At 39.2% G+C, this 26968-nt stretch overlaps 1 protein-coding gene across 1 annotated transcript in view; it reads right to left on the bottom strand.

The window, feature by feature from the left end:
• Nucleotides 1-26968, bottom strand: part of Cubn (cubilin) — a 222434-nt gene that overhangs the window by 175191 nt on the left and 20275 nt on the right. The window contains exons 9-17 of the mRNA XM_021155681.3: nt 25038-25169; nt 22407-22508; nt 17380-17501; nt 16316-16502; nt 15219-15331; nt 13423-13657; nt 6337-6518; nt 3968-4130; nt 2714-2904 (exon numbers count right to left, since the gene is read on the bottom strand). Coding sequence (XP_021011340.1) covers nt 2714-2904; nt 3968-4130; nt 6337-6518; nt 13423-13657; nt 15219-15331; nt 16316-16502; nt 17380-17501; nt 22407-22508; nt 25038-25169 — 1427 coding nt within the window. The remainder of the gene's footprint in view (nt 1-2713; nt 2905-3967; nt 4131-6336; nt 6519-13422; nt 13658-15218; nt 15332-16315; nt 16503-17379; nt 17502-22406; nt 22509-25037; nt 25170-26968) is intronic.

Here is a 26968-nt window from a genome sequence, read left to right as displayed (position 1 = left end):
GATGTATTTTTTTTTTCCAGAAGTATCTTCTCTCGTGATTACAAGCTCAGCATGCAATCCCCTCTCTTCTCCTTCCCACTCTCATCGTGGATGTGCTGTCGTGGCCACTCACTGGGGTGGGCACAATGCTAAGGGACTGATAATAACCTCAGGCTCTCAGAAGACACCCCAACCTCTCCATCTCTTTATCTTTATATATGGAGACAAGAGCTTAGCACGTCCCTTACTGCTTTCTTTTCATCTTTGTGATTCTAGTCACTTTAGTCTGGTTTTACGTTTGTTTGGATTTTATTTCTTTTGTTTCGGTTTTGGTTTATCCTATGTCTACCTTATTCAGTCTCTGGGGCTGTGTTGGCCACTGTACCTGGCATCCTTGGTTTTTTTGTTTGTTTGTTTGGTTGGTTTTGGTTTTGGTTTTGAATATTTCTGTTGCCAACTGCTCAACCATATACCCACTAAGTACTGTCACCAGGGGAGCCATTTCCAACCACTCATAATAGGATTCAAGTCAAGAGCTCTATACATTTCTTTCATAGTATATTTCTCACATGTATAATTCATTTTTAATTTTTTATCATAAATATAAGATTATTTCCATGTCTGTGGGGAGTGGAGGAGACCCGGGTGAGTAAAGTTCTGAGTGATTGTGTGGTGTTGATATGGAAGTGGCCATGCCAAGGACCTTAGCCTCAGACCCACGAGAAAATATCAAAGCTTTCCCCTGGGATGAGGCTCAAAGCCTTCCTATGCCCTGTGTGCAGATGTTGACAGTGTGTGTGGGAAATGTTCACCATGCCTTTCTCCCTGTGGGCATCTATGGCCTGAAGACTCCTCTCCTATGGTGATTGCTCCTACTGAAGCCAGCTAAACCCGTCTCCTTGTTCATTTATATACAACAGTTCTGTTTCCTTGTTTGTCTGTAAGTAGTATCTCAGCTTCTTGTTAAGTTGTATGCAAGAACCCTGCCTCTCCACTCAACTGAATATAATTAGTAAGCTAAGCTTCTGGGGTGCCGCAGTTTCTCCATCAGAGAGTATAGCACACCCCATCCTAGCTCTTCTGTCTGTATGTGTGTCTGCTTTCTTTCCTTCTCTTTCCACCCTAGTCAGAGATGGTTTCTGAAGTTGTGCAAGGATGCATCACATTTCTAAGAAGGAAGAGCTCTCCCAGAAACACCTCTGTTTGGCTAGAAGGCACACCACTCCAGTCTGTCACCCTCTCCTGTAATGCTTCTTTTACAGTTCCCTGAGTGAAATGCAGGTTCTAGGGTTGAAAATATAAATGGGGGTATGAAATCATTTCCCTCTACAGCCTACTTCCAAGTCTTGGCCTTAATGTCATATACTTTAGATATTCTTAGTCAATCCCAGACTCGCATTTTCTGGAATAAAAATTTGAACTTTTATTATTACCTTCTGTGTCCTTCATTCACGGTAGTTTTGATTGCTTGAGACACTTATAAAATATTAATGAGACACTGTCTTCTATTGTGGAAAGATGACTTTTGTCACATCTATAATACTGTTCTATACAATTTAAAAGATTTCTTAGGCAAGAACAAATGAACTAAAAATTAATCTCTCTTTGACCTCATCATTCTTTAGCCATATTACACTGACCATGGGCAAAATGTAATTTTAGAAGGAGAAACTTTAGTGGAGGGGTGTGTGTGTGTGTGTGTGTGTGTGTGTGTGTGTGAGTGCATGTATATGTGTCTGTCTGTCTGTGAATGAATATATGTGTGCATGTGTGAGTTTATACATGAATATGTGTGAATGGGTGGTTTTGTTTAAGATAGCAATCTTCTATAATTTTCATCAATACCTTATGAAGCTGTGCACACATCAGAATGTAAGTAGGTGTATAGATAGCTACAGTAGAGTCTTTTAGCTGATTTTGAACTGGTATGATGTAGACAAGAGAAAAAAATTTGGTCTAGGAAAACTTACATTTGTATAATGTTTTGTCCTTTCCTGGATTTTATTCTCACGAAGGATAAATTAAAGGTAAGATACCCAACTGAAGAAGGAACTGAATACTCAAAGAATTGCCTGAAGTTATATAGACATCTAACAACAGAACTAAAATAAGAACTAAATTATTAACCAAGTTCCATTATAACTACAAAATATTCAGCCACTCTGCTTTACAAAATGAAGTTACTGAGTGCCAGTTTTGTGATCCCCTCCCATAATAATTTAAAGGACATGCCTGTGTCAAGACTAACTGGGAGCCATGGGCAAATATTGGACTCTCTCTAGGTTATGATGTCTGACATACAAAATTGCTCTAGAAAACCTCTCTGAAGCCCTAATCCCATCAATAAATCTAGTTAGGTTTACTCATGCGCATGTGCCTTAGTGATTAAGAGCTCCGTTGAACAGATTGGGATATAGCCCTTCTCTTAAGTTTCTAGCTTCCACTTTCCTTTTATCACTTTGCTGCCTCCATTTTGAAGCTCTTGCTGTTTCACCTTCTTAGGTCTGTTTTAGACAGATTCTTTTAGATCCTCTGAGAACTCTTGCTCTTTTACTCTCTGCTTTGACTTCCCACCCTCAGCATGTGCAGTGATGCTGAGCAAAGGCAAGCACTTCTGACAAGCTCTCTGGTGATCTAGATGCACCTGGCTTGACAGCCATTTGAAGACCACCACTCCACAGAACATGAAAATTGTAATGAGTGTCCCCCAAGGGTAACTGAATAGAAAGGTTACCTCGATGTAAGTGTGAGAACAGCCCCTCTGGCTCTCCAGCTCCACGTGGGTGAAGTTGATAACTATTTGCTCTCCTTGGGGTTGTGAGATGAGATAGACACACTGTCTGCTGTGACTGAAAGGTCCAGTCAAGGGAGGAAGGATGAGCTCACCCTCCGTGTCTGTGTAATTCCCACCACAGTACAGATCAGCTGAAGAGAACAAAGGAAGGAAAGAATGGTCATGAGGATAGCATCTGGCTGACCTCTGTACATTATGTTCAATTTTCAAAACTTTAGCTCCTCCCTACCCACCCTGCTTGTTCCACCCTATATGAGCCCATGCCACCCACTACAAGGATTTCCAGTTTTATATATATTCAGCATATCCCCGCAGAGACCAAAGAAGTGGATACAGAGATGTGATTGAACTGCCCAATCTATGACTCTCTTCTGTAAATTGCTTTTTAAGAACATTAGTGCTTTGCTTCATTCCATAAAGATTTAAGTCACTTTATAAAATATTGTGGCTGAATAACATATATAACTATATAAAAGAAGAATATTGAATGAGAGGGGGTATAGAAGAGCAGCATGTCACCATTAATAGTACTTACAGCTGTAGGAATTACCAACACTGACTGTGTGTTCAAACTGAAGCCAAAGCAGAGGGAGAAGGGACGAGGGGGTGGTCTGCTTATTATTTTTCCTAATACAGAGACTTACAAGGAATCCTCTCTACAACACAATAATAGGTGTCAAAACCAAACTTCTCTAACTCACTCAAATGAAAAACATGCACTACTTCATTGCTGTCCTTTGTTCCAAGGTATGAATGGAACTGAGAGTATCATAGTGACGTGTATGGGAGTGAGCTCTAGTAACGGGAACAATATTTTCCTGGATGTTGGCTTCTGTGCACTGGACTTGATCCAAAAATGAAGCCAATGTTTTTCAAACAGACTATGCTGTTCCCATGAACAATCTTGCATGCAACAAAACAGCAAAGACCACTAGAGAACTGAGGTTCTGAATTAGTTAATTTTAGGTGCCTCTGGTCTCCATCATAGTGTTGATCGCATAGTTGAAGGGTTAAGGAGTATTGTAGTATCTAATGTTCTGAAGATACTGAATCTGAGGTGGTGTAAGAAATACTCATGAAGGTGTGTCACTAACCTCAGAAAGCCTTCAGCTTAGGCATGGCCAAGACAAGCACCTGTGAGAATAGCATCACACTCCCAAGTTGGAGTCAGTCCTCAGTGGGCAGATTACTTACATGGTGTCGTTAGATAGGTGATGTGGAAGCCTTTGTCACTAGTCTCGGAGTCAGAATGGAAATGAATTCTTGCTGCGGGACCTGTAGTCTGGAGTGGTGGGGTAGACAGAGAAGTACAGAATTTCCCAAGAATGGGGTCATGATGGAAAGGACCATCTCGAATCTAAAACAACAACAACAACAACAACAACAAAAAACCACAAGTCATTAAGTTGAAAGTAGTCAGGTTCTCATTAACCAAGCCAATTGAGACACAAGCTTCAGAAAATCTGTCACTTAAGTATGGTAGCAAGGCAGGGCAACCCAAAGTGCTGGTTTAACAAACTATTATTTACAAGTGAAGGATGCCTTTCTGTCATATACATATTAATACAAATTCACAGTCTGTGTTCAGTAAAGAATGTGTCCTCACAGTCCTGTCAGATGTCTCATCTTCTGCTGAAATTTCAACTCTGGGGTTGAATACATACTTTGGATTTTTCTTAGGATGATGTAAAACTCAATTGTTTTCTTTCATGCTTCTCCCTCCCCCAAAGTAAAGAAATCCTGGTAATTTAGAAGAAGAAAATGAGTATTTCAAAGGAAATGGAAGAATGGGTTGTAGTGATGTGAACTGACCTGCAACTTGTGTGGGTACACGGGATATGCAGGGAGATACAGATGGGAAAGATGGAGCATAGAGCTGCCTTTAAAGAGCAACCCTGTGACTGTCATCTAGCACTGCACACAGTACATACTGCATGCTGACAGCGTGACCTTACAAACTCCTTTTCTATGTGCTCATGTGGGTGAATTCTGTGTGTATATGCTTGTGAGCATGTATTATAGGTATGGATATACATATATATATATATATATATATATATATATATGGATATATGCATATACACATACGTACTTGTAGGGAGGGAGTTCTTGTGGAGGTCAGAGGACAATATTCAGGAAACAGTTTTTATCTTCTACTGTGAGATTAGGTCATCAAATTCAGGTCTTCGGGCTTGCTGAAGCCAAGTCATCTCACCTACCCAACCAATCCATGATATAACCTCCAGTCTATGATGTGTTCCTCCTCTCTGCTCCTCCTCTGCCCCTGTCTTCCTGTCCCCCTTGCTCTCCGTTTTCATAGGACTGAGGATTAAACCCAGTGTCTCTTGTAATCTCCAGCCCTTAAAGACCCTGGTTGACTTTTTATGTGTTCAATAAATCACATGAGCACTCTACAATTCTGACACAATTGTAAAACTCTATACTCCGTAGAGCACCAAGGAGTGAATAAACCAGAGAATATTCTCCTATGGTCAACTTCTTTTACTCAAATCAATTTTTCCATTGGCAGCAAATTTATAAGGCAGTGTTACTTTATTTTTTACTTGTAACTAGTTCCTTGATACCCTGATGAGAAATGAGAGGGAGTTCAATATTGTCCAGGTGATTGATACTTTCTATAATATGCTATTCAGAAATTAATATGTAAGAATTAAAGGCTTTAATCTTAATTTGATATGCTTTATTGAATATTAATTTCACAATAACTCACTTTTTACTGTCAACTTTTAAAAGGATATTTTGCTAAGACTTTCCAAGGAGAAACTGATATTTGAGTCATTCCCAAAGGTTTCAAATTCATTATTACCGCTGCTAATGACTAATGACTTCAACTTCGGAGACCTGCATGACAGCTGCATCCTTCATCCTTTATGAATAATTCCACAGCACTTCATCCTTCTCTAATGGACTCAGAAAGGTTCACTGTCTCTTTGGCACTGTTGTGGGGTACTGAGATTTACAGTGGCAAAAGTGGAGGAGCTACCTTAGAAATAATCTCCTTGGTGACCTTTCCAGTCCTCAAATGCAGAACCACATGTTTGATGTATCTAATTGTGCATGAGATGTGAATGTAATGGCCCCTTTCCTCTTCCATATCTTAACCTTTTGCTAATGGAATAGAGGGGACTGACTCCCCTCCTCCCAAGGGTAATTGTCAACATTTTCTAGTCAGATTCAACACTGACAACCACTTCCTAGAGAACCATTATGGCCCCCTAGAGTCAAGTGGTGTGATATCTTGAGGGCTTGTCTTGGAAAACTAAAAATCAAAATCTGTATTGAAAAAGACAAGCATTGCTAGGTTTTATTATTACTCCAGGAGTCTGAATTTCCAGTAAGAGACAGGGGGATGCAAGGCAAGCTCTTCCACACTCAGTAGAGTAGAGATTTAACATCAGCTGCTTAAGCATTGGTAACATAGGAGGGCCATCCATGAGCGTCATTAACCACAGTGTCCTGAGTGCTAATTACACTCTATCAAACCCTATCTAAATGTGGGGGCTTTCAGTTGTTCTTTTTGTTGTTTGTTTATTTGTTTTTACCTCCAAATAGTCTTTACTGCAGTCATTGTGGCTCTCCAGGCTCAAGGTGCCAAAGGTAAATGTTATCAAGGAGCCAGGACTGGCTAGAATGTTCCAGACACAATCTCTTCCTGGGGGGTAGTTTCCAGGGTACCCCGGAGATGTAATAGAACCATAATTACCAGTCAGTATGCCACCACACTCTGAAAGAAGAGACAAAAATTACTAAATTCATATGTGGGCTAAAGTTCCATGATTCTCACAGACTCTGTGGTCAGAAGGCAAGCTTCATTAACATGACTATGAAAACTTTAGGATATCCTCATAAGTTACACAGTACTTCAAGCTGCCCAGTTTCATGTCTATAAAGTTAGTACCAACTGGTATGTAAGCAAGTCCCCCATGTAGGAACTCTATGCCTCAGAGCATCATACAGTTATGTGATTTAAGACACAGAGCTGACCCTTCTGGACATAAATAATGGGAGAACAGATTCAGTCCCTTACCCTGAAAAGATTAGTTTTTATATAGCAACTTTAAAAATTAAAAAAAAAAAACCCTGGAACTTCTGTGAGCCCCTACATCTTTCAATAAACCAGAATACTTTATATTTTAAAATAGTTAAGGATCACATATAGATCTCTTTTCTTTTCTTTTTTTTTTTCTTTTGTTTTTTTCTTCCTTTTTGGTTTGGGTTTCTCTGTGTAGCCCTGGCTGTCATGGAACTCACTCTGTAGACCAGGCTGGCCTCGAACTCAGAAATTCTCCTGGCTCTGCCTCCCAAGTGCTGAGATCAAAGGTATGCACCACCACACCCAGCTATAAATTTCTTTTAAGAAAGTTTTTCTTATGCTGTAATAAATTATTAAACTTATACAAATTATATAATTACAAAATAGTTTTATAACATATAAATCATACATAAATTTTATGATATAAAAACTATAAAATAAGCCAGGCGTGGTGGCACATGCCTTTAATCCCAGCACTTGGGAGGCAGAGGCAGGAGGATTTTTGAGTTTGAGGGCAGCCTTGTCTACAGAGTGAGTTCCAGGGCAGCCAGGGCTACACAGAGAAACCCTGTCTCGAAAAATCCAAAAACAAAACAAAACAAAACAAAAAAAAACTATAAAATAAATATGTTGTTCTTTTTTATAAGTAAATGTACATGGCGATTAAGCCACTGTACCAGGAATGAAGCAAGTACAGCAGTGAACCGGGCCCCAGTGCTTCCAGATGCTAGGCCTGTACTTCCAGATGCCAGTCCCAGTGCACTATACAACTCCCTATGTGGCTGAACAATGACTAGAAACGTCTATAAGAACTGTTTCCCTATAATATTCACATTTATTTAGTGGAGAATTTTTGGTCATTTGTAATAAAGGTTACAGTAGAATCAAAAAGCAGAAACACCAACTAATCAAGACTTTGTTAAATATACCTTAAGAAAGAAATAAAACTAAGATGACATTTTAAATATGTTTGATATTCATAAAACCACACACACTAAGCCAAAGATTTGTTACCAAAGGAAAACCCAAAACAATTAGTTTCATGGTTTTCATTGAACCTAGCAGGGAACATCCAAGATCAGAGAGAAGTACATTTTTAAAACTTAACTTAGAAGTCTATTATCAGTATAAAACTTTTAAATTTATAAAATAATATAATCAATGTAAAATTTTAAAAGATCAAATGTAAGTGTAATATCTAAGTTACCATCCATAATATAGAAATTTTCAAAAAAGAAGAGTAATATGAAGAGAGAGTACACTGAAAAGATCCCAGCATCTTTTGCACACATAGAAAGATGTCCAGCATCTCTGCTACCACTGAGATAAGGTTTCTTGACTCTCAAAGTCAAGAGTCCAGAATGTTAAAAACAAACTATTAGGCTGGCTGTGAAGTAGTCACTGTCCCACACTGTTATAAAAACACAGGATGTTCTGAACACTGCAGAAGAAATATAACACATAAAATACCATGCATGCGGTTGACCAAACAATCCCAAAGGCACAGTGGGAAAGTTGGAATAAGGCTAACATGCAAGGTATTTTTTGCCATAAAATTTAGAATTCCAAAATGGTAGAAGAAACAGGTCAAGAGCACATCAATATATGGTTTAACAGGCCAGGACACATCTATGTAATGCTGTGCTCCGTTCAAGCTTTGATGCAGTCCCCAGGCCCAGGGAGGACAAGTAAACCCCTCCACATAGGGAATACTGCTTCTTATCTGAGAAGGGAAAATATTAGCCTATATGATTATTGGCGATATAAGTGTAAAGCTAATTTTACAAACCATCTACTTATAGCAGATAGCAGGATAGAAGAGTCAGGAATGGAAACTAGACATTTTAAAAATGCATAATGTTCTTATGAGGGCTTTAGCACTGTGCATACATCTTACACAATTATAAAATGACATGTATTGACCAATTTAAGAGGGAATCTCTAAAATCACAAATAAGAGGAAATAATTTCAGTGAACTGAAAAATTAAATGTGAATACTGGAAACGTGTGACTTTAATACCCTGTGATCCTACTCAAAACAATATGCCTTTAGTTTTTTTTATTACTAATTAGATGGGGCCATGTTATGCATATCATACAGATTTGGGACTTGTAATCTTCTTGCCCTCTACTTCCTGAGTGCTGGGACTATAGATGTGTACCAATGTGTCCCATGCAAAATGTACATAAAGTATATAACACCAGCAACAAAACATTAAGTAGTTTTCAATTATGTTATTAGAGATAATATTGCCATTGATCTTAGGAAAATTTGTAGGATCAAATCCTGAAGTGATACACTAATGTTGTACACTAATGGGAATCCTGGTTTTTGTGCAGGAGAAAAGAGCCATAAATGTCAAGGAAAAATAAACCTTAACTTCTTAATAATAACATTATTAAGCTCCCTTAATAATAATATTAAAACGATGTTTTCTACTTCTGTTCAGAGACCCTGCAACAGAAATCAGTTGTAGCACCCAGATGTAGGAGTTAAAGTCCGTTTTCCATAGGACATGACAGCTCTCTCTGGAAGCAGCTATTTGCACTGCTGAAGCCATCAAACTGTGGAAGGGCCTGGAACATCCTTTCAAACCAGAAAGCAAATCAACATTCAGAAGTCACTGGAGTCTAAGCAAACAGACTCAGAAACTAAGTAGAAAAAAAAAAAAAACATGAAAAAAGAACATTTTTTTGGTTTGTTTTTGTTGTTTGTTTGTTTGTTTGTTTGTTTGTTTTGAGACAGGGTTTCTCTGTGTAGCCCTGGCTCTCCTGGAACTCACTCTGTAGACCAGGCTGGCCTCGAACTCAGAAATCCACCTGCCTCTGCCTCCCGAGTGCTGGGAATTTTTAAAGAATCTAAAATATCTTTTTAAATGTCAGCTCTTATCAAGTATACTAATTTATGAAAAACAAACCAAAATGAAATTAATCATTTTGAAGAATCCCAGGGAAACAAGTCATTAACTCAAATACCAACAAAAAGGGAACAAATTAAAAATGTATCATGCATTTCCTCTCTCCTAGTCTGCTTCCTGTTCCTCTCATAAATACTGAGCAAGAACAACCAAGGGACAGATTGGATCTATTTGGCTTGCAGGTGACAGGTGACAGTCATCATAAAGGAACTCAAAGCAGGAACCTGAAGGCAGGAAATGAAACATCAGAGACCCAGGAGGAGTGTTGCTTTCTGGCTTGCTCTCCATGACTTGCTCCGCCAGATTTTTTTTACACAAATAGGATGATCTGCCTAGGAATGATACCACCCACAGTAGGAGAGGCCCTCCCTGCTTCCTCAATTACCAATTAAGAAAATGCCTCATTTAAGCATAAGTAGCCTGTAGGTATAGAGGCTACTCTGAAAGGGGCAGTTCCTCAACTGAAGGTCCTTTTCCAGGTGATGCAAGTTTGCATCAAATTGACACATCCTCTAGGATCTACCTGTAAGCAAATACCTGATGTAGTGAATTTATAAGCCTTTTGATTACCTGAGATGATAGACAGACAGACGATAGATAGATAGATAATAGATAGACAGATAGATAGATAGATAGATAGATAGATAGATAGATAGATAGATAGATAGATACATAGATACATAGATACATAGATAGATACATAGATACATAGATAGATACATAGATAGTAAATGATACACTTATACTCTCATTATTTTGTGGGTTCCTATGAATCTAAGAGCTGCTAAAAACAAAAAGCCACTGCAGAAAGCACAAAAGGGATGCTTTGGAATGAGAACATCACCAATCTGATCAATCCAGAAGTAATAATAGAGAAAAAGAAGATATGATGTGCTACCAAAAGTGAATACCTTGGCAAGAAAGAAAAAAAAAACTTAATAGACCTTTTGATCCAAGCACCAGTTTACAACATGATAAAGGGCACATGAGATGCAAACAGCACAATCCAGAAATGTGGATGAAGTGTAGAACACATAACTAGTTTCTTTAACAAATAAACTTCAACAATGCTTATTTCTTGGTGTTAGAATAATTGCTTATTGTTACTTTGGGGGGTATTAAGGAGCAAATAACACTGTACTGTGCTCTTTGAGCAATGGAAAAGCTTATGAGCTGAATCCTGGGCTTATTCTGGAAATCTTCCCATGTGCAACTTCACATGGTACGGAAATAAACAAGGGAGACAGTAATACTTCTGCTAGCTTAAGTCAACAAAACCCCAGAATTTGAAGCTTCTCAAGTATTCAAAATTGCAGAGCAACATACTATGTAAGCAAGCAGTTGCATGGATCCAGGGAATGCCAAGGTTGAAGGGAATGAATAACCTTGCTGTTATCATAGACCCAGTGAGAAGGGTAAGAGTTTTGTGAAAATTCTGAAAAGAACTGAAGGTTCAGAAAGCCCATGCTAGAACAGTAAGAACCATGTTCTTAGGAATCATGGAACTTTGACACACCCTTCTCAATTCCAGCATCAGTTGGATCCAAGCAATCCATCAGTAACGTAACTCCCTGTTAATACAAAGCTGTTTTGAGAATACAACCCAGAGACCTTATAACACGTTAATTGTGATGCTCTGTTCATGATACAGTTATTAAGCCCAAGTTGGGAAAAGTAGACAATAATAAACAAGTCACTCTGAGCACAGCCAGAAATACTCTGATACTGGGGCTTCCGAACAAAGACTCCATAGTAACGGTAGTGAGACTTAGAGGGGAAATTTGACAAAAAATTGACTATGTTTTCAATAGAAAAATAAAATCCATGATAGATATGATATTAGCTGTTATATCAATGATAAGCTACAATTCATAGAAGCACAGAGGTTAGGTATAGAGTAAGGGACTAGGGCGTACAGATACATCTCCTTACAAAGGGGAAATAGAGTAGACAGTTCTACATGGGTGATGGGAGGGGCAGCGGCTAGAACAGGAGTAGCAAATGAGAGGTGGATGAGGAGGGAATGCAAGAAGAGATAGCTAAAATTAAGTGCTTTTTGAGGGGTAGTATAGAAGCCTAGTACAGTAGAAGCTTCCTAAACACACACACACACACACACACACACACACACACACACACACACACACACACAAAGGAGATCTAAATGAAATCAAGTAATGGAGTGAAGACAGTCCCAGCTGAGCATCTATTTTGTCACCAAATGAAGCTTGTAGAAGCAGGATTGGGTTACATCTAAGTGAGTTGAAGGTCAAGGTCCCATGGGAGGCCCAAACACTCCCAAACAAGACCCCATTGTTAGAGACAACACCTACACAACAAATTGAACAGGAAGAAGTTGAGCTGGTGCCTACATAGAGCCCATATCCCTATGTTCGGTCATCTTTAGTACAGGAAGGCACTGTACACACTACCAAAAGAGAAATGTAAATGTCAGCCTGGCCACAAATGCTTTGACCTACAGTGCTATCCTGCCTGCTAGGACAATGGTGGCACCAAGCATGTAGGGGTAACCAACCAATAACTGATTTCACCTAAATTAAGAGAGTAGATCTTATGCATCCTCAATATACACTGAACAAAAAAGGACAATAAATATTCGAAATAATTAGGAAAGGAAAATTAAATAAAATATATTAAGCAAAGTCGTCTGAACAAAATTAATAAAGTCTATACTCATAGCTTGCTACCTCAGTGCCCAAGTTGGAAAAAGTAAACATGTCATCAGTGGAGAACAGTGTCTTAAGTCTCTGGAGAAATGACACATTTGCACAGCACTACCAACCAAATTGACTAAGTTGTCATATATAGACAGCCACGTCCAATTACTACAAAATACATGGTTTTTCTCACTACACGAGAAACATAAATACAGATGGGAAAGTATATCAAACTGAATACTAATAAAAACACACATTTGAACCTATGGATGAAAATAAAATAGAGTAAAACGCTTCACTTCAGTGCATACATTCAAAGGTGTTTTGTTGCATGTGTGTATGTCACGTGCATGAGTGTATGTGTATGCAGAGGCTGGGGGGTGGCTTCAGCTGCCTTTCTCAATCTCACATCTTCTTACAGATGGAGGTGAGGCCTCTCACATGAACCTGGAGTTGGTGGCTTTTCTTAGGCTAGCTAGCCAGCTCGCTCTGAGGAGCTGCTTTCCCCACCTGAGAAGCACTGGGCACACAGGCAGCTTGTCCCTCTGGCCCAGCTTGTGTACAGGTCCTTGGACCTCTAGGAATGTGGAAAGCACAAATTGAACTTGGTGAAGTATTCAAAACCAGAAGAGAAAAAAACAACATGAAGTTGACTGAGATAAGAACGGATCTGGAAGGAATTAGGGGGAAGAGAGGGAGTAAATGAAATCAAAATAAATTGTATTAAGCTCTGAAACAATCAATACAAATAGTATGTTAAAACAATCCCCCAATTCTGTCCAGTAATTTTATAAGGGCCCCATTACTAATCATGCATTCTAGCTTTGCAATACACCCTAGTTTTTCTGTCCTTGAAATCAAAAATCAAACTCATTTTTAAATTATTTGTTCTTGACTATTTAGACAAACAATGACTATTTAAAATGTTGCATTGTTTGTAGTCTCCAAACATGTCCTAACATCATGAACGTTCTGCTTGCTCTTCATTTCCTACTTACCTGGTAGCTTCGCTTCCCACCGTGCGGTAAAGCCTCTCCCACGTTTTATGTATTCTGAGTAGAGATGGAAATAGAGAGAGTTGGCACTGCTGTGGACCCCCTGCGGGGGCGTGGAGCCACAGTATCTACCAAGTGGGAAATCTGCAGAGGAGTCTCCATCATGAATCTGAAGGTACTCCCGGGGACAATTGCTGGCTGATTCTAAATCAAAAAACGTGAAGGTAATATGCAGAACCTGGAAGAACATGAAAACACTTCCATGTTAATGCAGAAGCTTAGCTAATAAGTACTCACACAAAGAGAGACAGCCACCAATCTGTAGTTGCTCACCAACATGGATAGTAATTCTACTTTAAAATCATTCAATCCAAACTATAATTCATAGAGAAATATGAAAAAGTCTCTGGGGACTTTTGGAAATGCTATTTATCTTAATGGAAAAAAATTTAATTATTTTCTACTTGAAGAATTTTAAATGGGAATCAAATAAATGTTAATTAGTTGTTTATGTTTTCTATTATATCTTATGGCAAAAAGACTATGTAAAATTGTATCACCAAAAAAAAAAGGATGAATTTTCTTTAAAATGGTAATAAACATATAAAGATTTTTCACAGCATCTTTTCCTTGGAAAAATAAATTTTCAATGTCAGGAAATAGAATTCACTAGAACTAAATGGAAGGAAGGAAATTCACACAACAGACCCAGTGGGAAACTTTTTTGGAATTTATTCACAATAGAATAAATTATGTAATTACCAAGCTACAACTGGTTGTCCTTCTTTACAGGAAATAATATTTTTGACTCTTGCACAATGTCCTCTATAACATTAGTTTGCTGGGGAAAGTTAAGATTTCAAGGGAAAAAAAATTAACTATTTTCCCGTTGAAATTTTAACTATTAAGGCATACCACTTTAAGTCTGAGAATTGCTTGGAAAACAAGTACTTTAGAAATCTGAAAGTTCAGGAATGATGAAAAAAATCATGGGCTCAGATGTTAGTTTTAGTTCTTCATGTAGTGACTCAGAGTCATGAACTTTGGAGTCAGTTGTCTTGAGGTTAAATTTCTTAAAAACCACGTGCCATTTAAAGAGCACACATATCTGGACAAATGTTTCAAACAATTTAGGCTCCATTTACACACACATTAAAAATAATTTTTAACTTGAATTTAAAGTATACTGAAGTATATGAGGCATATGGTACCTGGCACAGAGTGGCTACTACATAGGAAGCCATCTTAATATCAGTTGCCCCCACTACATGACAACCCACTAGGGTCAGTGATCATCTTCAAATCCTACATTTGCAGCATTTGCAGTAACAGCACAGTTTAACAGATTTACTACGGGCCTACAGCTAGACAACCAATGTTGGGAATCCTTCATTAACTGCAATAAGAGATGGCTGAGATGGCTAGGCAAGGGGTGGGAAGGAGTGGGGGGGGGGGAGGATGGAGAGACTCTAGAACCAAACTTGATTTGAAAATTCATCTGTTCCTTTTATAAGCTAGGTAGTATTAAAAGATGAAAACCCCAACCCTTCTCTTACTTCCTGTTATCTCAACTGTAAAATAAATATGTTGTTCATTTCAAAGAGTTTGTATGGAGTTAGAGAAAGATAAAACAAAGTATATAGTCCAAAGCCCTGCACATAGAAAGTGCCCAATATGTGACCGTGGAACTCTCATCCGCACTTTCTCTGAGTGTACACGCATGCACATACATGTCATATGTATCGTCGTTTTGAATGTACGCGAGAGATCTGCTCATAGACAAGGGTTACTATGTTTACCTTTTCCTCATCGGTTCTGACAACCCAGAAACAGTTCACGTTGTGGACATAGGTATCATTCGGGCTCTGGTAGGCAAAGGTTCCTTGTGTCCCTGAGAGGATCCCTCCACAAGCTGCAAAAATAAAAAAGATGAATTATGGTTTTCATAGATTATTGAAAGGAAGAGAGTAGGCTCCTCCAGCCCCCTCTTCTCTGGTCCCTTTGTGCTGACATCAAGCCTCCTCCCTCCTTTCTGCATCCACGGTCCACTTCACTCCCAACACATTTTCTCCAAACTTCAATCGATTCCTTCATCGTCCTTGGCCACTGCCATGATAGACCAGGCTTTACGCCACATGAGTCAATTACAGCATCAGTTCTGCCATTTAATGCCACCTTCTGCTGCCTCAAGGTAGTCTCAGTTCCTTGACTACATAGGGAGTAGATAAGTAGAGGAGGTGTTTTCTGCTTTTATATTTCTATCATTGTCCTAAGCATGTGGTAAGACCTCAATCAATGCACTGATCTGAAAACAGGAGTAAGAAGAGAGAGCTTGCAGCTGGTAGAGTAGACTTGGATGAAGAGTTGAGTGTGGTATCTAAGGAACAGATGCATCTGGATGGCAAATGAGAAAGGAATTTAACCTGGCTGAAGTGTGAATATCTCTATGGAACTAGAGAAATACATAGTGATATGGATAGAATGAAGGCTGCTCATTGACAATAAATGACAATAAATACCTTGATTAACCAGGCAAAGTATCAGTAAGTGGGAGAATGATGAGTTAGGGTCCTATGAGCACTAGATGCCTGCCACGAAGAAAGCAGCCCTCTAAGAAACCTGAAAGGCAAATTCCTCAGTATATGGTACATTATGAAAGAATATACAGAACATGGAAAATATTCACAATATTTCTGAAGAAAAATGTTTCCTGTTGAAAATGAGGTTTACAAATACCACTTCGTGGATTCTATGCTATTTCTGCAAGGAGAAATCTACTTGTCAGCATGTAAACTGGTGAAGAAATCAGATTACATTGTCAAACACGCAAAAAGTCTATTGGACGATGATACCCCTAAGCTAGGAGCATCTGTGGTTGAAGGAATGTCTTCCTTACCTGCCTGGGGAGTCTGACAGTAATAGCCAGTCCAGGAGCTCGTGCAGTCGCAGGTGAAGCCATTGACACCATCAATACAGGTGCCTCCATTCAAACAGGGGTTGCTCACACACTCATTAATGTTTTCTGTACAGTTCTGTCCAAACCAGCCTGAGTCACACTTACAGAAATAACTTGATACTGTTTCCTAAGACGAAAAGAAAACGCCATACTACAAATCAAATGGACAGAAAATATAAGAGAATCAACCCAAATCATGAAAAGAAGTGACAATGTAAGGTATATATTTAACAGGAATTGAACTATACTGTGTATTTTCCAATTGACAAAATCATTTATTACTGAGTATAAATAGTCATGTTTATTTCCATAAAACTATAGGTTTTGCTTACTAGTTTGAAAATCATTGATTAAAAAAAAACAAGACAACTAAATGGGGGGCAAAAGATAGAGCTCATATTTTGAAGGGCTTGCTGCATTTTAGAGGACCAGGATGCAGAACCCAGTACCCATATCTGACAGCTTGCAACTGCCTATAATTCTAGTTGTATGATACCCAACACTCTCTTAACTCAGCAGGAATCTCCATACAGATGGTGCACACAAGTCCACGCAAGGTCATACACATATCAAACTATAAATAAATCTTTAAAAAAAATCAATTGATTGGCTTATTGGTTTTCCTGGGAACCAAAGTTCCTACCAATCTCTAATCTGAGAATCAGAAACCTTAGCATAAAGCTTGAATCATTATCTTTAAACTTGGTGCCTGGGTGCTGGTGATACATGCCTTTAATCCCAGAGCTCAGGGGGCAGGGGTATGTGAATCTTTGAGTTTGAGGCCAACCTGGAGAGAGAGAGAGAGAGAGAGAGAGAGAGAGAGAGAGAGAGAGAGAGAGAGAGAGAGAGAGAGAGAACCTCCCCCAAACAAAACAAAACAAGCAAAAACAAACAAACAAACAAACAAACAAAAACCCTAACTTAAGAATCATATGAAATAAAATGGTGAATCTATGATTAGTTGTTTGCAAGTTTTTAATCTCCCTAAAAGGAGCAAGACTCACAATGCACTGTCCATTTACACATGGGTGTCTTGAGCACATATTACTGAGGCGTACACATCCATTAGACCCGTAACCATTTCCTGTATATCCCGGAGGACAGGTGCAGACAGGCAAGAAAGACCCTGTTCAGAAATAAAAATGGATGTGTAAGTGTAGGTATTCTTGGTTCAGAGGCAGTCATGAAATTCAATTCTAGTGTCCAGATAAGAATCCACCAACTTCAAGTGCATTTTCTCCTATGGGCAGCCAAGACAAAGCAAGAGGAGAAATGATTAAAATCTCTGTTTTTCCCATTTTATTGTAAAACAAAGCATTAGATGTTTCTGATTTCTTATATAAGTTTGCAATCATGCTCTCATGTAACAGATGATCTAAGGTTATGTACAAATAAGAAGGAAATATGAAATGGGAAATGGCACTTCTTCGTCAGAAAGGGATCTTTAGTACAGAATAAAATTTTATGGCAGCAGTATCTGTCTCAAGCAATTATATCTGTGTCTACACATACAGAGATTGCTCAATCCTATCTATAACCCTATAAACAGATGTTGCAAGCAATATAGACCTGTGTCTACACATACAGAGGTAGATTGCTCAATTCTCCCGATAATCCTATAAATGGATTCTGCTATAAATATTTACATCTTTACAGATAAAAATCAAGCACATAAAGACTGTCCTGCCCAAGGAGACACAGTTAGAATGTGAAAATTCAAGAGAAACTTTAAGGCCTGGTACCAGTGATAGCAAGGATTAGCACTAAACGGGCAGGTCTCGTGTTCCAGACACGGGTATATGCAGATTTCACCTAAGTCCAATTCCACTGAAAAAAAATGAATTTGAGGCATTCGAGGGAATTTTGTGATGAAACTACAGATTAAAATAATACAGTAACACAATAAACAAAATAGAAACACCAATGCTTCTTTAATGTTTTATTCTAAGCTTCCATGTTACAAAATTCAAGGAAAGACCAAATAAGTAGTTGGAAAAAGAAGTTGGTCAATTTTTAAAAATGATTGAATCTTCTAGTACCATTAATAATTACAAGTGAGTTAGAAGCTAAAAATAATACTAAAACATCCAGGATTTTCAGTTTTATTCTGTAATGCCTAGAACAAATACCTCCTTTAATATTTTAGGAATTTCCACTAAATACAACATCCAGAGATTTTCAGATTCCCTAATTGCTGAAGGTCACCATGTCACTGCAGAAATACATTGCTGTCATCACTATAAAAGAGCTGGACTGTACTTGGTAATGGGAAAGAGTCACTAAGGTGGTACTGGTTTTGAAAGCATGAAGGGGTTATGAAGAGCAGCTGAGGCTTGGCACTGTGAGAGCCAATGGAAGGCCATTGGTGAAGGTGCAGCCTCAGCTGTAGTTGATGGCCCAGGACTGAAGGGGTCATGCAAAGGATTTGAGGCTTGGCACCCTGAAGAGAGCCTATGAGAGGCTATTGGTGAAGCCTAGTTGGAGTGGAACACCCCAGTGTATTGGAGATGTCAGTACCATGGGATGATCACCAAGAACAGAAGCCATAGTGGAGTGGATCAACCTGAGCTTAGAGTGCTACAGAGAGCAGAGCTGGAGAAGTGATGCCAACCCTTAGGAGGAGTCCAAAAGATCAAGTGGAATCCCAGACACTGAAACAAGAAGCTGTAACATTGAAATTGCCTTGGAGACCCAAAGATGTTAAAGATGCCAGAGCCATGGGATACATGCTGAGGAAAGCTGCTAACAGGGAGTGGAACTAGCCCAGGAGAAAGCAGTTTGTTGCAGTCAACAAAGATGAAAAAGGAGTGGAATCTGAAGACCGCTTTGACATCAGCCATGGAGATGCAGAGTTTGGAGTTTGCCCAGTTGGTTTTCTGTCTTTCTTTGGGGATTACAGTTAAGTGATTGAATGAATCTCAGAAGAGACCTTGAATTTTGGACTTCTAATACTGTTGAGACTGCTATAGACTATAAGGACTTTAAAAGTTGTACTAAATGCATTTTGCATTATGCTATGTTTAAGTATGACCCCCATAGACTCATGTGTTTGAACAAGTCTATGGGGGCCAGGGAGTGGAATATAATGGTTTGTATATTCTTGGGCCAGGGAGTAGCACCATTTGGAGGTGTGGCCTTGTTGGAATAGGTGTGACCTGGTTGGAGTAGGTGTGTCACTGTGGGTGTGGGCTTAAGATCCTCACCCTAGTTGCCTGGAAGTCAGTCTTCTACTAGCAGCCTTTGGATGAAGACATAGAACCCTCAGCTCTGCCTGAGCCATGACAGCCTGGATGCTGCCATGCTCCCACTTTGATGATAATGAACTGAACCTCTGAACCTGTAAGTCAGCCCTAATTAAATGTTGTTTTTATAAGAAAAAAAAAATAAAATAAAAGAGCTGGAATAATGCATGAAAATTAATATGATGATGAATGTAAACACGTTCCTCCACCAGCAAATATTAATGAAAATGCATAGAAAATCTCACTGAAGTATTCGATTGGAATAAATTATTTAACATGACAAATTTGCAGCATAAATGGATAGTGGTGTTTTTATGTCCTTCGGCCATAGTGCTTGCAAGATTTGAAAGTAAGACATATAGGAATCATTTCTCCATAAAGGAGTGCATAAAATTGCATTCTTTTATCTATCTCTTTTAAAGTATTTACTGAAGGGAAATGGTGTAAGGAGACTCAGACCGGCTATGCTTTGCCTGGATATCTGCTGCCATTCCTCAGGCAAAGTCACAGGCTGCCATGATAATCGTTAAAGAACATGAAATGCTACTTCACACCATGTAATATACGACCAGTTCCTGTGCATAAAATGTAACTATTCATATCTGTCTGTTTCATTTTGGTCTCTCAAGCTGACTATTACTCAAGCTACTACTGCCCAGAGTTCACAAGGGAGAGGTGGAGTGTAGAGGCATGGGATGTCTTGACCATCATCAGATAGGAGGCATATGAGACCAAAGGAGAAATCAAATGGGATTTGAGGAATCTGAGGAATGCCTCTCTTGACCACATCACTGCTCTGTTAAACGCTTCCTGAACATTTGGTCACTCATATGTGTGTGATCTATACAACCATGTAGGTATACACCTGTGCACATGTATATATTCTCATCAATGCATGCACATTAAGGATGCATTAATAAAAATGAAATTTTGAAACATCAAGAAATGTGTTGTATTATTTAATGGATGAGGTTGAGTCTAACCATTTGGATGGAAATCATCTAGGTTTTCTTTTGGTACACAAGTGACCAATAAATTCTAAGACTGTCAAAGATCCTGATGTATCAGGAGAAAATGTAAGAGGAACATGACTAGATGATCTGTGAAGAGTTCAATAGGAAAGTCCCTTCTCACAAGGAGGTTAGGAGAAGAGGAGGAGGAGGAGGAGGAGGAGGAGTAGAAGAAGAAGAAGAAGAAGAAGAAGAAGAAGAAGAAGAAGAAGAAGAAGAAGAAGAAGAAGAACTTTGACTTACTCTTCGGCAATAAATTTCTTAAGCTTCTCTTGTGCTAGGGAAGTGTTAGTGATGACCCCCAACTCTTAAAAAAAAACAGACAGGAGCCCATCTGATGCAACTCACAGCAGGGTCTTTATTCTATTCAAGCTAGCTTGACCCAACCCCAATGCACCACCAAGTGGATGGTTTTGGTGGTGGTGGGCCCCAAATGTCTGTCAGGCAAGGTTTTATAGTAGGCATCAATCAGGGTTGAGAATACAAGCAGCTAATTGGGAAGTTCCTATTGCCTTTAACATAATTGGCTGGTGCTGGGAGTCACATCATAAACTTAAATTCTGCTTCTCTCTGCAATGGTGATCATTAGGCAGGGGGTGGGCTTGTAACCTGGAAGTGGGGTACAGGTTTGTTGAGAGAATAACCTGGAGATGCTGGTCCTATTGAGGGTTAACCTAGAGACTGGAGCTAGTTTGTTGGGGGATAACTTGGAAACTAATGCTATGTACCAGCCTGTTAATTTACCTGAGTTCAAACTTAGGTCAGGTTCTCTAAAACTGAGTCTGAATTTAAAAGATTTTGGTCTCTCACCTCTAAATAGAAAATACTAGTACAAAATCCAGAGAATGACATGCTGTGAACAAAGTGTTGCAAAACACAAAACAGATGGGGAAGATGGTTTCCTCTGTAAAATCAAAGGTGGCAAACTCAAAAGAAAGCAAATGGGCAGTGTATATGAGAAATAGAAAGCTGAGAAGTACAACTGAAAACATTATTGTTCAATAGCAACAAAAACACAGGCTTTAAAAGGACTAAGAAACTAACTGTTAGCTATAAAACCAATCAAGACAAAAAAAAAAATAGTAGCTGTGATTGTCAGAGCTGGGGCACATAAACATTGCACGAGCTGTTGACTGGGACTTGCAATGAGACAATTCTCGGGAAGATGTGTTACGGCACACATGACCTGGAGCTTGTTTATGTGGTACCACAACAACTACACAGTGAGACCATCCTGGATTCATTAGTCCTTTCCTAGAAGTAAACTTTTTTTTTTCCGGCTGGATCCATGATGCCTGAAATAAATGCTATATGTTCTCTGTTGCCAGCTGTAGCCAAATGGCACAACTCTAGTCAATGGCACAGAAATAAGAGTTATAAAAGAAGGTGATATGTCCTTCTTCCCTTTCTCCATTCTGTTTGCTAAAGTCATTATTGACTATTTGGCTTAATTATTATTGGAAACAACGTTTAGTCAAAGAAGATCACTCAAGAGTAACTACACTATCGAATTTAAATATATGTAGGTTTTTGGGATCAGTTAGTTTTTTTGAGGATCAAGATAACGATTTTGAGAGTTATGAATGGTAGCTCCTGCCTATAACATGAGTACTTGAGAGTCTGAGGCAGGAGGATTATATGATTTCAAGGCTACAGAGTGAGACTGTGCAACGCCCCCCCCCTGAAATTTCCAGAATAATTTCTTGTTTAGAATATGAAATTGTACAGAAAAGAGGGTTTGCATGAAACATCCAAGGACCAATGCGGGTGAGCCATTACCTAGAACAGAAGAGGAGGAACAGGTTGCGTCTGGATGGCAGCCTCCATTATGGATCGAGCAGATGTCCAAGGGGGTGCACACTCTCCCATCACCACTGAAACCTGACCAAAGCACAGCAGAGGGTGAGAAACAAGGTCAAGAATACGGGAAAAAGACCATGACTGTCTAAGATTAGAATCCCGGGGTACTGGCTGGTTTTGTGTGTCAACTTGACACAGGCTGGAGTTACCACAGAGAAAGGAGCTTCAGTTGGGGAAGTGCCTCCATGAGATCCTGCTGTAAGGCATTTTCTCAATTAGTGATCAAGGGAGAGGGCCCCTTGTGGATGGTACCATCCCTGGGATGGTAGTCTTGGGTTCTATAAGAGAGCAAGCTGAGTAAGCCAGTGAAAGCAAACCAGTAAAGAACATCCCTCCTTGGCCTCTGCATCAGCTCCTGCTTCCTGACCTGCTTGAATTCCAGTCCTACTTCCTTTGATGATGAACAGCAGTGTGGAAATGTAAGCTGAATAAACTCTTTCCTCGCCAACTGCTTCTTAGTCATGATGTTTGTGCAGGAATAGAAACCCTGACTAAGACACCAGGTAACCAACTCTGAAGAGCCAAGTAGATAGAGATATGAAACTCCACAGAGTCAATCAGTAGGACATGGTTAAAAGAACTCATAAAACAGCACAGTGGCTTTGTGTGTGCATACATATATGTGTGAAGATGTGTCTGTGTGTGTGTGTGTGTGTGCGCGCACATATGTATGTGCGTGTACATATGTGTAAGCTTGCAAGTGTGAGGTGTCATAGAAATGGCAGGCTCTAAATTGACACACCTTAATTTCACTGACTAATGTTCTTGGGGGTGATTTATTACAGATGTCTAAAGTACCATTCTTCATGTTATTAAAATAACTGGGAGGACTTGAGGGAGGATAAAACATTATTGGAATATACTGTATAAAAAATTATTGACCTGAGTCGGGCTGTGGTGGTGCACACCTTTAATCCCAGCACTCGGGAGGCAGAGGCAGGAGGATTTCTGAGTTCAAGGTCAGCCTGGTCTACAGAGTGAGTTCCAGGACAGCCAGGGCTACACAGAGAAACCCTGTCTCAAAAAAAAAAAAATTATTGACCCCCCTTTGGTTTTATATATGTGTGTGTGTGTGTATGTGTATATATATTCATTTAATGCTTAGAACTCTCTGAAGTTCTTGGAGACTAGTTTTATTTGAACTAGAGGACAGCCAGAATGACCTCTTTCCAGAAGAAAAAAAGAAACTAACATGTATCATGTTTGTAAGCCTTATCTGTGGACACGGTCCACAAGTGCATATATTAAATGAATATACATGTATGAGCACAACAGAGTGATGGATCTAAAGATTCTCACAGAAGCATTTCCCAGGTCTGTGTTTTCGTGCTGTTTGCTGCTGACACTGTTTTCTGTCTCTTTCTTACTTTGCTGCCCTATTGCATGCTGAATCTACACTGTAAGTTAGGCATCCTAGACCATTCCTTTTTTTTTTTTTTCTTAGAAATCATTTTGTGATTGGGTTACCTCACTCAGGATGGTATTTTCTAGTTCCATCCATTTGCCTAAGACCTTCATGAATTCATAATTTTTAATTGCTGAGTAGTACTCCACTGTGTAAATGTACCACATTTTCTGTATCCATTCGTCTGTTGAGGGACATCTGGGTTCTTTCCAGCTTCTGGCTATTATAAATAAGGCTGCTATGAACATAGTGGAGCATGTGTCCTTATTACATGTTGGATCTGAATGAGGTAACCCAATCACAAAAGAACACAAAGCTATGCACTCACTGATAAGTGGATATTAGCCCAGAAGCTCGGAATACCCAAGATACAATTCACAGACCACATGAAGGCTCAAGAAGAAGGAAGACACAGTGTGGATACTTTGGTCCTTCTTAGAAGGGGGATCAAAATAACCATAGGAGGAGATACACAGACAAAGTGTGGAGCAGAAACTGAAGGAAAGGTCATCCAGTGACTGTCCCACCTGGGGATCCATCCCATATACAGTTACCAAACCCAGACACTATTGTGGATGCCAACAAATGTTTGCTGACAGAGGCCTGATATAGCTGTCTCCTGAGAGGCTCTGCCAGTGCCTGACAAATACAGAAGTGGAGGCTCACAGCCATCCATTGGCCTGAGCACAAGGTCCCCAATGGAGGAACTAGAGAAAGGACCCAAGGGGGTTGCAGAGCCATAAGAAGAACAGCAATATGAACCAACCAGTACCCCCAGAGCTCCCAGGAACTAAACAACTAACTAAAGAGTACACAAGGAGGGACTCAGGGCTTCAGCTGAGTATGTAGCAGAGGATGGCCTTATGGGATATCAATGGGAGGAGAGGCCCTTGGTCTTGTGAAGCCTTGATGCCCCAGTGTAGGGAAATGCCAGGACAGGGAAGTGGGAGTAGGTGGGTTAGTGAGCAGGGGTAGGAGGGTTGGGGAGTTTTCGGAGGGGAAATGAGGAAAGGGGATAAAATTTGAAATGTAAATAAAGAAAATAACTAATAAAAATGGGAAAAAAAGAAATAATTTTAAAGTGAGCAAAGATTCTATTTCAAGGGCATTGCCTTGTGACGGCATCAGGAAGCCTGATGTAGTACCTGCTGGACAGTTCCCACAGGTGAATGATCCAGGAGTGTTCAGGCAGGGGACCAGTGGAGTCTGGGAACAGCCACCATTGTTGATCTCACATTCGTTGATATCCTGGCATTGGTAACCATTTCCTTGCCAACCTAGAAAAAATATTGATTAAAAGATTAGCACTTAACAACTCAACAAGGAAGAACTACAGATAGTTGAGACATACACAAAATCATTCTGGGTTGGCAACATGGCTCAGTGGGTAATGATGCTTTCCATTAAGCATGATCATCTAAGTTCAATGCTTGGGACTCACATGGTAGGAGAGAGCTAACTCCAATTTGTCCTCTGACCTCTAAAGGCATGCTATGGCATTCACTCCCCAACCCAAATAAATAAATAAAATAATATTGTAAAGAATAATTCAAACTGATGAATAAAATACACAAAACTATAGATTAAAATGAGATATCTCTAACCGGTAGTCCAACATTTACTTTAAATGCATAGAATCTAATTCTGATGAAGTGTTAGATAAATGGGGCTCACTTGCAGACTGTTGATTGGATGTTAATTAAAACCAGTTTGGAATGAGGTCTGGCAACATTCATTAATTTTTAAAAATAAATTCCTTTTTAAGTAATTTTACTTCTTGAAATGTGTTCTTTGTAGATAAAATCATCCACATATTACAAAATACATTAGAAGATCTACCGAAGCATTGCTTATAAGGACAATCAAAACAGTTGAGCACCTCAAGACTCATCTACGGCATTGAATTTTAAAAGTAATTTTAGAAATGCCCATACATATGCACATTCGTACATCTGCCAATACAAACATTGAGAGAATTTTCTCATGCATAGTTTAAGTGTATACAACAAATTATAGAACATTATGAAGAGTTGCAGTCATACTAGTAATCTGCAGGAATGACTTGCTGAAAACTGTGCCTATATTGGCAAAAGTAAAGTGAAGGGTGAGATTAAAGGTGAAAAGAAATCTTTAAATATTCTATTGTAGCCAGTTATAATGTTAGTATTACTCTCGTGATTCATTATAATAATAATACTCATGTTTAAATATCTTCACCCTTTAGCATACTTATAATGTTGGGACTAAGTGGGGTATCCTTGATAAACTGACTTAAGGAAATGATCATGTCTGAGCATGGTTAGGTTGAGTACACAAGGATCTGAGAGACATGCAGTCTAGCCCTAATGATGGTTCTCACAGTAAGAAGACATATTACTATGCTCTGCTTTTTTACAGATATGCTTGTAGTACCTAACATTTATAACAAACATATAGTGCCTTTAAGATTCAGGAAAAATAGAATGATTAAAGACAAAAATGAAAATTTTTGCTTTCAATTCTTAAGTTTTGTTTCTCTTTGTTTTCTTCGAATAAGAAAATGAAAAAGCAAGCACACACTACCCATTCTCTAATTTAAGCCATTTGTTTTCTCTGATATCTACTGTTTAAGGACTGGCATCATAAATTACCTTCGAGAATTCAGCTACGTGTGACTTTTGCCCCTGAGATGCAAGAGGGGAGGACTTTCTTCTCCTTAGCTTTGCTAGTTCTAAACCAACACCGTGCAAGCACCCGTTAAACTACAAGTCTCTAAATGCAGCTCAAGGTGCACATGTGCCTTGGTTGACAGAGTCGTGGCTTACTCTGCAGCTCACCTCAGATCCAGGGCCAGGCAGATGTGGATTTAGATCTGGCCTCGAATAAGCTTTGTGTACATGGAGAAGTTATTTAGTCTTTCTAAGCCTCAACTTCTCCTATTTACAATGAAAATAACTCTCTTACCACATCTAATTATGGCCTAAAGTTGGATGCTGGCACACTGCCTAGCAAATCTCCAACTCTGGAGACCTGTTCTAGCATTAAGATGCTCTTGAGTAGGACATGCAGGTAGGTTTAGGCACCTCTGGAAAAATGA

Source organism: Mus caroli, unplaced genomic scaffold (genome assembly GCF_978045245.1).
Source record: "Mus caroli unplaced genomic scaffold, Mus_caroli_1 scaffold_2, whole genome shotgun sequence".
Taxonomy (NCBI): Eukaryota; Metazoa; Chordata; class Mammalia; order Rodentia; family Muridae; genus Mus; species Mus caroli.
Note: the sequence above shows the minus strand (reverse complement) of the source record. Positions and strands in the feature narration are given on the sequence as shown.